Consider the following 17,002-nt stretch of genomic DNA (forward strand, 5'->3'; position numbering starts at 1 on the left):
ATTGTAGGCTCAGGAGACCAGTACAGTGGAGACACTCTCCTAGGCATCCACCATTTTACAACTCCCAACCATGGAAGTGGATCTCACCACAGGCACTGCCTAACAGCACAACAGAAGTTGTTACATCTGTGAGTCATCCAGTGAGTCATTCAGGGCTTTGTTCATCCTATCCCCCAGAATTACTGCACTGCACATCAGACACTCGCTGAGAGCTTGTTTCTGTATGCTTTTCTCAGGTTTTCTGTCATTGAGGTAAAATTATCCTGTGCTCCCTTAAAGAGATGCAGAAGGACCTTCTGCCTACAGAACAGTAACATGCTTAAGCAACTTGGATGTCATACATGTGTAAGTAACACATAATATACAGAGCATATAAATACAAATATACAGGTACATGCCCTCTATAATTAAAGGAACATGTCCATACTCAAAATATTTTTATGTTGTGCCAAATGATGAATTCTACCCTAAGGTAATGAGTCAAGTAAAACATTAACATAAGTTTGATGGTATATCTCAAATGCTGAACAAAACTGTGTTTCTATCAGGAGTTTGGGAGAGTGGCTTGAACTTTGCACTTAATTAAAAACACCACTCTCTACTGGCTTCAGTAAAATCTGCTGTTCCAAGTACTACCTACAATCATACATGATCCTGTATGTGCAATGTGCCAGACAGTTCATACAATGCCATTGCTACTGAGCATCATCACCATCAAACAAGTTTTGGTTTGCTCCTATTCCAAACAAGTATCAGCACAGCTAAATCTGGTGACTGTCACTCATGCTGGCAGGCTCAGGAGACCCAAAGGATGAGGACCAAATTCCATCAGAGGCTGACTGTATTCTCATCACCTGGAGAGGAAGTATAGTACTGAGGCAATAGGGCAGCTGACATTGCTGCTGCCCCTTACACCAGCTATCCTGTGGACAAGGAGCAGGCCGTTTCTACTATTTATTAATCAGTTTTATTTACCAGGCTGAAATCTTCCCCCTCCTTCCACCTTTCCTTACAAAATATTTTTTAAAAATTCAATTTCTTATAAGTTTCTTATCAATATATACCTCTTGAGAAAGCAGATCACCCACAGGTTACCTTTAATTCAATACCTCCCACTGATTTTAATGGCTGCAAGATCAGGGCCCCACTAAATAATGTGTTTGAGCTATCAGAGTCAGTGAGTGGCCTTCCTCCCTGTCTTCCCCCACTGTCAGCAAACATCTATAATGGCAAGTAACAGGTAAACTGATACTTTGCTACTGGAAAGCTGAAAAACTTCTAATATATAACTGAAACTAGATAATGGTTATAAACCACTCCTAGTTCACTTCTGCTGCCTTATGACTTCTAATTCCTCCCCCTTGATGTCTTCCCTTCCAGAAATTCAATGCAGAGCCAATAGTTAGAACAAGTTCCATGTGCTTCCCTCAGGCACTTCTACTGAAACCAGCTAGTTTCCTCCAATGTAGGGAGCATCCACTTCCATCACTACACAGTAAACGAAATTACATTGCTTCTCTTCCTCTGATACAATCTGTTTCCTTACTGCAATGTTTTACAGTGCTGGTACATAGCAAGATTGGTAAGAAAGCATCAAATACTTGAACTGACAGAGAACTGGTTTGATGCCTTTCTGCAAGCACAGTGGAGCAAAGCTAGCTCTGGACTTACCTTTTACTGATGAGGCCCCAGTGTTTGACCCCAAGTGGCAGGGGACCTTCATGATATGAAGTTAATTCTAAATCATCATTTTTCAGCAACACTAAAGATAAATATTACAAAGCACATCACTTCTGAGCTAACTACAGAAAATAGTTTACAGGAGTTACTTCTACAATTGCTTCTCATTTCATTATGGTTATTAGCAAACTGACTTCATGCAGGGTGATTTTGCACATTGCTAGGATGTGTCTATGAAGAAAAGAGCTGCTGCTGAAGTTTTTTAATGCAAGAAAGACAAATCAATAAATTGGATCTCTAGGATATCTGTGATGATGATTATGCATTTCCCATGGACAACATTGATAAGAGATGTCTAAAAAGGAGCAAAGACCAGGAGCTCCCCAGGCAAACAGCAGAATGGAAAAAGTGGGGAGAAGCACCAAAGGGATGCTGGTGGAGGTACCCCTGTGGCCCTGCTGCCAGGAAAAGACAGAGGCAGACAGGAGGGAGGAGAGTCCAGAAGGGCCTTAAGGTGAGGATCAAACATGAGCCAGAGACAGGGAGAAGGGAGACAGCTCAGGGGAGCTCTGCATGCTCAGAGAGGTTGTGCAGTGCCTGAGCAGAACAAAGGGGCTGTGTAGCCTTGGGATGACGAACTGACACTGCAGTAAAATTTTGGAAAGAGTGAAAGGATGCAATACCTGCAAACTAGTATGTGTACATAATTTAAGGAAACTCTTGAGAGTTTTGGTACTCTGTTATTCAAACATCTCAACTGTGTCAAGTTTAGACACAGCATCCCATTCATCTTGGCACAACTCAAATCCCTAAATTGTCCCTGTCTTTTCAACCTCCTCACAGGAACTTTACTTCCAGCTTTGTTAAAACATGAAGTAGCCAAGAAACTGCTGTACAAACAAATACCAGCCAAGGTGAAGGCTTAACCCTGGGGCAGGGTGTGGGGGCAGCCTGGCGGGTAGGGCTGCAGAGCTGCCTCCAGCTGTCTCTGCCCTGCAGCACCCACTCCCTCTTCCACTGCTGGAGAGCTGGTGCGACATGTGCAATTCTCAGATATGCTGGGAACTCCTGAGAGCACGCTGAATAATACTGGTGAGCATATCCTACTTGTGCCATTTACTCAATGTTGTGAGCTCCCCCCTCCAGCCCGAATTTAACCATCCTGCAATAAAAGCTGCTAAGGGGAAGGTGATGACCTCAGTCTCTCACATGGACAGCAAAGGGCGCAGTGCAGCTCTCCATAAAGTGACCCTGCTTTTCATCACTTTCATGTCACACAAGTGGCAAAGGCAGTGAAGTCAGCAGTGTTTCCTGGTGTTTCCCTCCGTTCTCCCTCTCTGCCCTGAATTTTGTTCTGTTCAGTGGAGACTGGCTCATTTCACTTCAAAAAACTGGGCAGAAGAAGAAAATGATGACAGGACACGTGTTAACAATGAGAAAACACCAGCTGCTAACATGGCTCACCTACCAGTCTGCTTGAACCACAGCAATCCCTGAAAATGAGGCAGAGGTTTATTTTTAACATCTGTGTCAGATCTCTTTGCCTTTTAAAGAGCTCTAGGGCCCCTTATCTGCTCGTTGGCACTTCAGTGAGCTGGTCCAGGGCTCTCCCTGCAGCTGTGCCCAGGAACCTGAAAGCTGGAGTGTCCCTCCACTGCCTCAGCAAGTGCTGTTCACTCTGCCAGAGTCATCCTCTAACAAATATGCACACGTGGAAACAGCAGAAGAGCTTCACAGTGTCCACAGATGTGTGCATAGCAACACACCAAGTTTTCTGGGCTCCAGATAGCAGAGAATATATTATGTATATTAAGCACAAAATTAAGTTTGGGGTTTTTTTTTAATATAAAATACTAGTAGAAAGCTTTTTATTACCTCAATAAAATATCCTTAGGCTAGGAGATCCTATCTAGGAGTCGAAATAAAATTTTAATCCTCCCATTCAAACTGCCACACAAACTGTGATGAAAGGACACAGCACTGGGAAATAAAAAACTTGCTGATCATATTAATCCTCCATCTTCTATTCAGCTTCCTACACCAGTATCCTGTTTCCTTTTTAACAGCCACGTATTTCCTTATGTGATCCCCCAAAATGCTATCATGTCAGACCTAAAAGCAATGCTTCTTAATCACTAAATGAACTCTTTAATTTTTGTTATGACTTATAGAAGATCTTTGACATCTACCTGTAAATAGTGACACTGTACACTCTAAAAGCCTGCTTTCTGGTTCATCATGAAATGGCTGCTCTGCACAGAGAGCCTGCAATCCTTTGAGTTTAGCCAGACTGAACCTGTGACCAAGTGGCAGTGACCATGGGACTGAGGGACAGGGACCACAGAGTCTACCTCTGAGTGCCATGGACTGCATGCAGTGACAACTTTTGTGTTTCTCTTGTGTATCTTTTTATATTGCAGACAAAAAATTACTTAGTAAGACAGCACTTCATTACTGAAAGCTGTGAACCTTTTAATAATCACATTTTCCAAACCAGAGAAGCTAGTGCTAGCTAAACTCATCATTTGACAAGAAAAGACAGCTAAAGGAAAGTATTTTCTTTGTTTTAGAAAATTCTACACTAATGGTTGGTAGTTATTACATTTCAGCACAAATTTTTAACAAGATACAAGTGAATCAGTTGGTTTAGATACACTGACACTTGTAACAGCTTAAAAAACTGAAAATTAAAAAAGTTCCAGGTATATGAAGGAGTACTTCTGAAAAAAATGTACTACATTTAATTTTGCCTTCCTGGGTCAAAATGCAAAAGTCCTGTGAGAGAATTTTTGTCCCAAGCAAGGTAAGCAAGACCAGTATCATTTGTGCAGAGCTGTACCAATGTGCCTGGTGAAACAAATAAAATTCAGGTCCATATGTCAGGTCAGAGCTAGATGACCCACGCCGCTGCTGCTGTATAAATAGCAGGGCTACCACCAACACAATTACCTTACCTTATTGTAGTACTGCACCTGAACCGAGTGCCACTGCCCATCACTGACCCCTCCCACAATGAAAGGTGCCACTGTAGTAGTTGTCTCCCCTGCAAAAACAAGCAGAAGGGAAAAGTGAGTCACCATCACTGCAAGAAACACAGAGAAACTCACAGGGCACAGGATGCAGCCTCCTTGCTTCATCAGGGAGGAATTTGGGTTTGTCCTGCAAGACAATAAATATGTCCAGTTTCATAGAGTTACTCTGGTGCACAAAAACCAGCTTCTGCCACATTTGGGTGAATTATGTTGTTTTTTATCATGCTTCTATCATGCATCTGTGGGAGCAGATGCATTGGGTAGATAGAGCTATTGCTGAAGTGATCAACTGAGGGAGAAATGTACATTAATTTTTCTGCATTTTTGCGAAAAGCACCCTTTGAAGTTTTTATTAGCATGAGTATTGCGATGGAATATTTTGTGAGGGAAGGGAAGCTACTCCCTGTTAGAGCTCAGAAGGTGAAGTCCAAAAGTACTCTAGTGTAAAACCCATGGTAACATTTGGCTCAGTGAAATTTTACCAGTGATTAATGAAATTATTGGCAGCCTTTCAGTGTTTAAATTTGAAAGCAAGACTTTGCCATTCCAATTGGAATGCTGATGCTTTTAAGCCAGGACAGAGTCAGCAGACTCAGCTCAGTAACCAGGCATATCTCTTTCGAGGTAGCAGCAAAATAAACATTCATGTTGAAAGTACATAATAGGCCTGGCACACAGAAAAAGATTGCTCACTTTTTGTTTTTCTTTTTTTGACAGTTGGAAAATTCTACATAATAAACCACATGAAAAGTAACTCCCCCTGAAACTAACAAAGCTCATAGTATTGTTGAGCTTAAAATGTACTTTCAACTCCCTATTTTCAACAAATACCTAAGTCAATTATTCTTGTGTCCCCTACTATCCTTTAACTCCCATCCCATATATTTGTTATTTAAACAATACATATTTCAGCTTAGCATGTACGACATCCTGCTGTGATGGTTTTTATCATTTAGTGATAAAATCTATACAAATAATTGGGCTTTTTATTCAGCTATCAAGTGTCTACAAAAGGAATATCACTGTTCTGCAATCCTTTTGCTCTGCTTTCTGTGAAGAAGTCGTTGCGACACATAACACAGTGAGATCAGGTGTCCAAAACTTGTACTGTTCGTTAAAAGCCACTTAAAACTATAAAACATAAACCATTCTTCTTCCAAAGAAAATACCATTTGTAATATGCAGGACCAGACCTGCTCTCAGGTGCAGCAGTGCAAATCTAAATTTAGTTTCATGTATCTTAAAGGAGTTCCTCCACATTTAAATGCATATAAGTGCAAGCAGAATTTATTTTTTTCCCGTTCATCCTCAGGGTACCTTCCAAGCAATTTGATTCAAGTTTAGACAGGTGAAGCAGAGCTACAGAAGAAAGGACATCTCTCTGCAGCATGTTATTTCCTTACACTAATCCATTCAGAAACCTGCCTTAAAATCTAATTTGGACAACTTTGAGGTAATAAAGGGGAAATGTAACTGGATATCTTCAACCCAAAGGGCCCACATATGCACTCAGCACTGCTGGTAAATCAATGAGGTCACACAGGATTTACCATGGGGTCTGAGGACAGCAGCCATCACTGGTGATGAGTGTGCAACACCAATGGGGGCTGTGCTTGTGCTTCTATGGCTTTACTGCTTGCAATGTCTCACTTTCCACAAAAATACAACAGGAGCCCATATGTCTATCCTGAATATGCATAATGGGAAATAGCAGGATTGTTTCCTGAATTATATGCCCAATACAGAGCCACAAACATCTCACTTGACCTACATGTAACTCCAGTTGACTTACAGAACAACAGCCCTTTCCAGATATTTGTTTTAGTCTCAGTGGAAAAATACCTTAAACCTGTGACAACCAGAGTTTTTCTATGCTACTGAGATTTCATTAAGTCACCAAAACTTTGCCACTGAAAGCACAGATCTGGTTCTGGGCATATGTCCTGCCTGAACTTTGCTTGTCAGCCCTCCCCTCTCTCTTCTCCTACAAGCACCAAAGACACTGGTTTAGTCTTAGTGCAGAAAGCACACAAAGCTGCCACTTGTTTCCTGTCCCACTGTAGCAATGAGCACACAGTTCTCCTAAATTTGTTGTTGTTTATGTCTTCTTCTAAGAGGAGGTGCTTCTCCAGGGCAGAAATGCATTCTAGAGACAGCACTGCTTCTCCCCAATCCCTGCTGAATGCCAGGCCATTTTCAATGCTGCTAGCTTTTCCTTTGGCTTGCATAGATTTTTAAGATAACATTTATGCACCTACATTCCTCTGATGGTGTGGTGTAAAAATGCATAAACACACAACATTTATCACAGTATGATAAAATGAAGTCTCATTTAAATTTAAGCAAACATTGGCTTGGAGGCCAACATTCAGGCTAGTGCCAATCTTTTATAGTATCTTTTATAGTAGTGATAAACTCTGGCTTTTATAACTGATATGTTGACAAGCTCCTGCCTACGACAGTGAGTGTAATCACTACAAACCGCTACAATCTGGAGTACACCCGGCATCAGTTGTTTACTGTGCAGTGTCAGCCAGTAAATTAATGAGGCAGCAAATGGCCATATAAAATCACTGAAGTGCATTTCCAAACGGCTTGAGATGATCTCCTGACTTCAAGCAGAAGCGCTCGACTCAAGTGAAAGCTCACCTGCAGAGAAGGTGAGCTGGATCTGCTCCTCAATGATCTCCAAGGCAATGAAGTCGTGCTTCTCGTTGAAACGCCCATTGTAGAGGAGGAGAGCGTTCCTCTCCCTGGTTGCAAACCTAGAACAGAGAGACATGGAGTTAGTTTGTGCTTAACAGCTTATGGATTAAAGACTGATGGTCAAGGCACCCAGAAGAAAGAAGGCATTGTGTTTAGCAGATAAACAAGCCTTTGAATCAATCTTCAGACAGAAAATTGTAAAACTGAGGAGGCAGTCACAGGATAAATCTACTCTTTCACAATCAACGAGGCAAGCAGATGGAAATTACAGAAATCTGCTCTGCAGAGATCTGCTGACCCTCTTGAGCGCTAAAATTAGGCAGACACAAGATGCAACAGCAGTATCTGACACTCACCAAACAGCAGCACTGCTACACTCTGCAAACAGTCTGACAGCTACAAAGCATTTTCACTTCAAAGGGGGATCCTTGCTGCCTGCTTGCCATCTAAATGCTATAGTGTCCTAGGACAGACATCAGCTGGTTACAAAAGCCTGATGGGGAGGTAAGGGGAAAGAAGGATAAGCATTTCTTTAATAACACCATGTGGAAAATAAGTTAGTCAATCAACAGTTCAGTCAATTGGAAGAAGGAAAATAAACACTGAAATTATTTCACTAGATCAGCACCAACAGGTGCATTTGGGTTTTATTTTTCTTGTGCTACTAATATGGGATGTATCTTTCTTGCAGAAAAAGGGGCAACCACACTTTTAAAAAGCTTTTTTTTTTTTTTTTTGTCAGCACAGACCATTTCTTTCAAATTTCTGCTTGTTGTGAGTATTTTGTATTTTTTAGTTGAATACTCTTACCTCTGGACAGTCCACACAGCTTTTATCTACCCAGAAGTGCAACAAAATAAAAAGAAATTACACTTTACATAAACATTTTTACAAATATTAATATTAGATAAATAGAGAAAAAGAGAGAAACCATGGGAATTTCTTGCATTTCCCAATGGCAATTTAGTTTGATTTTGTATCTTGAACTTCAGGAAATACGCCTGATTTCAATTAAACCACTTTTCCTACAAATGAATGAAATCCTGAACACAGCTAATGAAATCTGTCTTCCACAGACACAAGAAATTACTCTTGTGCCTGCCATATCATGTCTAATAGCAAGACTCTCACGTGATGCAGCAAAACCTGCATTTCAGAGAATGGGAACAAAGCAGTATTTTAGAATACCAGGGTTGGTATTTGAAAGAAAGAGCTTCAAAGACAAAAAAAATAATTTTTACCAGAAGTTGTTTGTCAGACATACATATGTTGTGGATCACACTGAGTAAAGATCTTTCAGAGTTTGAGCTCCATTGAAATTGGAAATTTTATTCATATATTTTTTAATGTTTTTGAAGGATAATTAACTGTTCTGGTTCAAAAAACGTAAGTCACAAATTTGATATTTTGTGTAAAATTCAAATTTCAAAGAATATGCATTATAGTCCATAAAATATTAATTAATGTTTTGATTACTTTTAATCAGTTTTGATATACATAATTATTTCTAGTTTTGTTTATAATATAATATTATACAAGTAAAAAGCAAACAAAATCAACTATAGAAATACCATTGATATTTCAATTGTATTGAAATAATATAAAAATACTATTAATATTATCAAAACACAGATTTAGTTTTCACTTTTCACCATCAAATATTTCATCCAAAGGAATACAATTCTTGTAAAATATTTCCCAAGAGTATTTTTTCATGGATAACTGCTTCATTCAAATATTTTGATCACATCTATCCAGAATATATATGAGCAAAGGAAAAGGGAATAATACTAGTGCTACTTCTTCAATGAGCAGGAAGAAGATTTAGTCTGGCAGCAATATCAGAAAGCTTAGTTATTTTTTAATATATTTTCTCATACTCGTATAATTTCTTACCATAATTTTAAGTATGAAACCATTATTTATTAATCTATTACATTATTAAGCCATTTTGTATATTTCTTTATCTGTGCTCAGTTCCATTCTTTGCCACTAGTCAAAAGCAACTTTTATATTATACTTGTGGTTAAAAGCACTATTGCTTTTGAACTTGTCTGGTTGTCACCCTGGGGGGGAAAAATGCTGTTTTTTAATAGAAGGGATATGTTTCATTTCATGACAAAGAAAAAAATATTCTCTTTCTTACAGAATTTTGCATAAATAATGAGAAAACCTCTCCACTAACAGTGTCTCTTGGAGTGAAGGAGTAGTAAGTGTTGGAATTAAGCAAGGAAGATACATAATATTGGGTTCAGAAAGACATGCATGGTCAGTAACCTAAATACTTAAAAAAAACCATTTTAGTCATGGGACTGGACAATGCAAATATTCTGCACTTTGCTAGGAGTGGGTCATGAGTCACTTGAGATCGAGGGAAGCTGGACACCCTGGGATTTTACAAATGCTCCCAAATCACAAAATGCATAATGGTAAATCATCATCCTTAGCAGTTAAACTAATTTGGCTAATTCTTGCTGATCCTCACATAATGTTTTCCTCCTCCACTGAAGGTAATAAAAGCCAAAGAAATAGCTAGTGTAAATAAAAGTGAACTTGAGGTATGAAAAGCTGACTGCCAGACAGTGGGGGATGAACCTCATAATGGCCTAGAATTCTTATAGTCACACTGAGTGGAGTAAGTAATGTTTAGCTCATGCCTAAATAAGCCACCATGGTTCTAAAGATGGTGAAGAAACCCTAGTGTAAGGACTACCTTTGTACAGTACTTTGCTATATCTCAATGACCCCTACACAGGGCATTTGAGTCATTCTAACTTGAAGCACCCTAAACGTCAAAGCTCTCTTTCCAAAAGCCTGAAAAATGACACCTCATGGCTGAGGGGACAAGTCAAGGGTAGTGCAGGCAATTCATGCTGGCAGTCAGCCCAGACTGCGCCTTTGTTTGCTCTCACTGTGGGTTGGACAAATCCAACAGAGCCTTTTGCTCCTCGGTTTTTCTGTGTACTTAGACCTGATGCTTTAAAACAATCTTCACAGGCACAACATTTCCTTGTCTTGGCTTGTGTGCAACCATGTCTGTGCTTTCTGATTTAACCAAAATTTCAAGATTCCATAAAATTTTGACTTTAGGATTAAGGTAGTTGAAAGATAAAATGGTAGAAATCATAAAATGATAGAATGGTTTGGGTTGAAGGGACCATAGAGACCATCTAGTTCCAATCCCCTCCCATGGGCAGGGACACCTGCCACTAGACCAGGTTGCTCCAAGTCCTAGCCAGCCTGGCCTTAAACATTTACAAGGAAGGGGCATTACTTACTTCTATTTACAGAAGCATTACATGAGGAGTCTCTCTGGGATCTTAGCTCAGGAAAGTACACTATGCTAAAGGACAGCACTGAAAAACATGCTGTAAAAAAGTGACCTGGCTCCTGACAGATGTGAAACACCAGGTAATGCCTGGGTGCTGGAGAAGACATAAGCCTGAAGCCTGTGTGACCCCCCTGAGCACTTTTTCTGGGCAGATACACACACAGGTGTGCCCTTGCAGCTGCTGTGGTACCTATCAAAAAATCCCCAGCTCTGCTCTTTGGGGTCAGGAGTAACACATTTTTTGTTGTTTACTCAGTCAGCTGTGAGGGAAAACTAAAAGTCAATCCTTACCAGCTAAACCATGGGAAAGCTGCAAACCCACCCTCTCCCCAGAGTAAGAGGCATCTGTGCACCTGAGCTCTGGCTCCACACCAAGCAAGCCCTATGCCTGAGCCAAGAAGTCTCCTCCAGAAGAGGGGTTTTTCCCAGTGAGGGAGAGCCCTTGCCCATGACTGTGGCTGCTATCATTGCTCCTCCTTGCCTACCTGAGCACCCCCAGGGGAAAAGTGAGAGCCCAGAAGAAGACTGCCCAACATGCACATGTTGGGGCAGATGGGATGGGGATAAGACTAGTGCCTGGGAGCTGGGATGGGACCAGAAGCAGGACCTGGGTGTGACAGCCAGAAGGAGCTAAGTGAGGAGCTGGATTAGCTGGGGTAGTCCCAAGCCCAAGGCTGGGGACCACTGGAAAGCAAGAATCTGAGAAGGACCAGATTGTGCTCAGCCATGTCTGACATGCCCAGGTCCTTCACAGGTGGGGAAATAGGAGATGAGACGAGTGCTCCCAAGCAAAGAACAAAATGGATTGGTTCTGAAGCTGGGCTGAAGGTCAGGAAGCCACAGGTCCAGCTAGTAAAAGCTTTCACCCCAGCACTTCTGTGGCTGAAGGCTAGTGATGGGTGGCCAGAGTGGTCCTGGTATCCCTTCTCCCCACTCCACCAGTCTGTGTTACAACAGGGGAGGTCGTGAGTCAGCAGCATAGAAACATCCACAGCAGGGCAGAAAATGAAATGCTTTCAAATAACACGGCTCGCAGGAGTCACTGTCAGGAGTCCCTGCAGTGACCTTCAGGGGTAGGTCTTTGGTGGGTATTGGTATGTGACAATCCCAGGCTGGAGCGAGAAGCCCTCGGCCACAGAGCGCTTCCCCTGGGACTTACATGAGGGAGACGGTGAAGTGGAAGCGCTGCCGCAGCCCCTTGAAGGTGATGAAGGACTGAGGGGGGAAGCTCCTGGTGGTCATCTCGCAGTACGGCCGCTCGTACTCGCCTGGGGGGCACTCACACTTGAAGCCCCCGATGAGCAGGTTCACGCAGGTTCCTCCGTTCTTACACACCCCCGGAGCGCAGCGGCCCGAGCGCGCGTTCACCTCGCAGGACTCTCCTGCAAGGGGAGAAGCAGACGTCAGGGAAGGTGACACCTCACCCCAGCACCAAGCTACGACACCCAGCTACCCAAGCGGTTCTGCTACAGATCAAGCTGCTTCCAAACTTCTACACTGATCCCCTAAGCAACTGAGCTACAAGACTGTGATTGCTGGGGGTAAGAATGCTGCATCTTCTTCAAGTCTGAATTTTCAGGAAAGTGTGGAATATGCTTTGCTGAGCAATACTCTTGCAAATATCCAACAACACTGGCCTGTGGTTTTCAGATTCTTTGTCTGCTTCCAAACTGAGTGACAAATACAGACCTGGTGACAGATCTAGATGGGAGGAGGTAAAAACCCGGCACGTTCTCTCCCAACCAAAATATGTGCAAATTGTTTTGGTGTTTCACTATAGTTGAATTGTGTAAAACAGATAAATGGTTGCACTATGTCTTGAATGGGATTTGGCTTTACTACCCATGGTGGCAACAGGACATGGCTGAGCTCATGACAAGCTCTCAAAATGTCTATAGCAAGAATAAGCAGGACACAGATGACATAGAGATTGCTTCCACCTTTTCCCACACATGCATCCTGCAGGCGATGACAATTTTCTGAACCCTTTGGAGAAGGGCATTTTAACTCTCCACAGAAGTTATGGATTCTGTGTGCCACCTGCGAAGTTGTTTCACCCCTAAATAATTTGTCTTTATTCATCCCCAAAGCATGTAGTAGGATGTGTTAAATACAATACTAAAGAATGTGGTGTCTTGCTTTGTATGTATGCCATGGGTTTCTGTCCTGTGCTTGCTCAGAATCTGAGAATAAATCCCAATTAAAAAAAATAATGTACAGAGGATATTAATTTTTAAATATCTGCTGTGGCTGGGACAAAAGCAACTGCTGAATTATCATTGTACAGAAAGCCAAACTCTCTGTGTGAGTTAATTAGTTAACATTAATGTTTTGACATGTGTCTTCCTATGGTTTGTTCACATCCCACATGTAAAACTGTTCAGAGAAACTGGAGGTGGCATATACAGTTGAGTGTAACCCAGTAACGGTCTCTGACAATTAAATGTAGAGCAATACTACTCAACACAGCCAGCTGAAGGAATACATTTCTAATACTTCAATGTTTGCATGACCACTCACCACCAGATGATACAATTACATTGGGTCAGGCTCTTTATAGTGCTCAGCAACAGCACAGAGGGCAAGAGGCACAGACAGAAAAACAAGAAGTTCCATCTGAGAATGAGAAAAAACTTCTGTCCTTTGAGGATGACTGAACACTGGAATGGGCTGCCTGGAGAGGCTGTGGAGTCTTCCTCTGGAGATAGTCAAAACCCATCTGGATGTGACCCTGTGCAATTTGCTGTGGGTGAACCTGCTTTAGCAGGGGTTTGGAGGAGCAGAGATCCCTTCCAACCCTGACCATTCCATGGTCCTGTGATTGATTCAAGCACAGTTAAAACCATGAAAACACATTCCTGCAGGAAAGTAAAAGCAGCAGGAGCTGTGGGCAGTGACTCATTAACAAAGGTAAATTTAAATGGAAAGTTCTGTTCCATTCAGTGCTCCACAGCCAGCTCCCACAGGTTCCCATGCCAAAGCTGCCCACACTGGGAGGCAGGCTGAAGCCAGCAGTACTGCTGCACCCAGACCTGGTCTGCACCTCTTTTCTGTGCCAGGCTGTAAACTGCCACGGTTTGCAGCTGGTTTAGCCACTGCCCCAAGGGCAGTGATCTCTGAGATAAGGTGAGGTGGGCAGCTTTGTGGTTTTGGCTCTCCAGCTTTGCTGCCTTTTTCTTCTTGCACCAACATCACTTGCCTTTCAGACCAGGTAAGCTGGAAAAATGCAGGAGCAAACACAAGGCTGCTATGATCAGGAGCCAGGCACACCCCATCCAGGTGGGGCCAGCTCTGGAGGATGGACCTGCTCTGTGCATTACTCTGAATTAACAACCCACACAGCCTTGAGTCCAAGCCTGTGCCTAGAGCTTTTCCCCTTCAGCACTCATGTTCCTATATTCTCACTTTTAAAGTGAAATGCTGTTAAAATCACTTGATAAATATCCCCCTGTTTCCATTTATCAGCTCTACATAGCAGGCAAGATAATGTTGATACACTTTCCTTAATGTTTTTAAACACTCCATAATGTGTTTCTTTTGGAAAAAAATTGTATTTATCACCAAGACATTCCCCTGGTATGCTGGATATGGTGCACACAAGCATCAGATGTTTTAAGAGGACACTACATCAAGCACTTGTTGATGATCCACTGCATGAGCACAGCCCTTACACACATATCTTGTGTACCAAAACTCTCAAAAAAGTGGAAAACCAAAATTCCTATAGAAAGAAGAAACTTTTGTGAAATAACTCTCTGACTCAGGGAAGAATGTAATCTTCAAGGCTTTCTGGGAACAGAATGATGTATTTTGTAAAAGCAAATAACATGGAGGCTTGAATACACAGAGAGCAAAAAGGGTGAGCTAAAAGGAGAGATTCCTGGCATTGCAGCATGCTGTGGAAATGTCATGGCAATACAGAGGTGAAATACAAAAGCCTAAGCTGGATGTCAGTGATGGTTCTGAATTAATTCTGTGATATAACAAGAATATATAGACCATTTGTTTAGATACCTATACAGGCATAAGACCATTTAAGAGAAAAGTTTACAGAAGAGCTATATTGTATTGTTTTTATTGCTTCTTTTTATTATCACGTGTAAAGAAGTAAATTAAAATAATATACTTCAAGATTCTTTGTCCTATATTTATTCAGTTGTAGCATCATTGATGTCCCAGTTACTAAAATTATTCTGAATTCTCTTAAGTCTGTAATGTAAATGAGAACTGCACTTGATTCATATTCTTTGATGTTGGATTTTCATATTTTATGTGTATTTACCAAAATATATTGAAATAGTGGTTTTGAAATCTGAACAGTAAATCCAAGGTGTCACTGTACTTTGCAGCACAATGGTTACCAAAAAATCTTTTGTTTTTTAAACTTAGAAACCTTAATTACCCTTTTCTCCAGAAGTGCCTGGAATTATTTAGAAACAGAGCATTTTTGCCTTTTTGAGTAGCCAAATGAGCAAGAATTCGAAGCACTGCTTTGATCAGGACTGGCATAGTTGTGTCACCCTTGGTTTGTCACTTCTAAGGGCAGCCACCTCCCCTTGGACACACTGCTGTCCCACAGCTCTGCCCTGCAGGAATCTTGAGGCACAGCCTAAAAACCATCCTCAGAATTTGAACCAAAGCCTGCAAGGACTTGAAGGAAGAGCTGGTTGCTGGCTGGAGCTGGAGTCAGAAGGCCCTAAGGGAAGAGCTACTTGAGGAGCAGGAAAGGAAGGGAGCTGCCTGTGCCAGCCTTTGAAAAGTGCCAGTGTGCCTGCTTGCAGCTGGAGGTCAGAGGGCTGGGACATGCCATCAAAAGGGTGGCCTTACTGTCTGGTAGGAAAAAATAGTACAGGAGAGGGAGAGCTGCTGTGCAGTGAGGGTCTGGAGGGGCTGGGGTGATAAAAACACAGCCCAAATAGCTGTCACACACAGCCTGGGGTCATCCTGTTTGACTGGCAATAACAGCATGGCCCAGCCACTCACCCAGCCTGTGAAACCCTCCCTTGCTCCTCACAGCATTTCCTTGACTAATATAATTTCATTTTTCACACTGGCTTGCATTTTAGGAATCACTGAACAAACCAGTTACACATCACAGCTCTGTGAGATCCAAGCAGGGGATGTGAAGCTCATCCTCTTCAGCTGCTAAAGCTAAAGCATGCACTCTCAGATAACACGGGCCGTGGCTGCCTATTATCTGCCAGCAGATTCCTGGGCTTTGAAAAGATTCTGCCCTTGCCACAAAATTATTTACTGTGACATGGCAGTAGCTGAACTTATAGGCTCCCAATTAATACTGATGACTTTTAAAGCTACTAGTCCTGTGGCTTTCCTGCAGCCCTTTATGTAGTGCTTCCTGTTTTTGAAGCTCTTATGATCAAAATGTTGCTTTGGACACTGCATCCTATTCACAAACATCCTATCTTTAATACATACCTATCCTCTTCGATTTTAGGACTAATGTTACAAAGATGTTAGTCATAAAGTTCCTGTTAAGTTTATGTAAGTGAGGACACCATGATAGCAGGTGCAAAATAACAAGAACAGGCAAATACAGACTGGCTAGATTTGGTCTCCCTCTGACTGATTCCAAATAAAGTAATGAAAATTTAACTAGTAAACAATAAATGGTGATGAAAAAAGTGAAAAGAAATAAAAATAAGCTGTCTTAAAATAGAGACTAATCTCACAATTGCCTCATGAGCTGAACATTGTGGGTTTCAAGCAACAAACTGGTGTGCATCAATGGTTGGTCTTTGCAGCAATCTGATTGTGGTTTTGCTGATGAGTTCTTTGACTTTACAACAATGATGGAAAATGTTTGAAAGCTTGCTGGAAACAAGATGATGGCATCCAAATATATACAGAATCCCTCTTCACATCAGTTTACTACAGCGTGTTTCATCAATACACTGGCTTAGAGACTAGTCCTCAAAATTTTTTATTATTCTCTGATTGTATTCAACTGAAACAGTACATTAAATATATATTTACATGAAGCAGCAAATTTACACTGATGTTCTTTTTTCATCAGTTTCCCTGGACACATTAATTTTTTACTCACTGTCTGTAATTGTTTGAACTGATTATTTTCTCTTTTCCTCATCCTGCACACACTCTAGACACATATTAATTTTCTCTATATTTATAGTTGCTTTGCCAGAATAAACAGCATGTTGAGAAGCCGATTTAAGCAGTTGACCTAAAATTATACACTTTAATGTGGAAAGGAGAATCCACAAGAATTAAGACA

General features: G+C 41.5%; 1 protein-coding gene across 1 annotated transcript in view; it reads right to left on the reverse strand.

Annotated features, from left to right (window-relative positions):
- CELSR1 (cadherin EGF LAG seven-pass G-type receptor 1) overlaps window positions 1-17,002 on the reverse strand; it is a 163,294-nt gene that overhangs the window by 62,920 nt on the left and 83,372 nt on the right. Inside the window, exons 3-5 of the mRNA XM_031507931.2 lie at window positions 11,909-12,131; window positions 7,362-7,477; window positions 4,635-4,723 (exon numbers count right to left, since the gene is read on the reverse strand). Of these exons, the coding sequence (XP_031363791.2) occupies window positions 4,635-4,723; window positions 7,362-7,477; window positions 11,909-12,131 (428 nt within the window). The remainder of the gene's footprint in view (window positions 1-4,634; window positions 4,724-7,361; window positions 7,478-11,908; window positions 12,132-17,002) is intronic.

The sequence above is a fragment of the Lonchura striata genome, chromosome 5, assembly GCF_046129695.1.
Source record: "Lonchura striata isolate bLonStr1 chromosome 5, bLonStr1.mat, whole genome shotgun sequence".
NCBI classification, from domain to species: domain Eukaryota; kingdom Metazoa; phylum Chordata; class Aves; order Passeriformes; family Estrildidae; genus Lonchura; species Lonchura striata.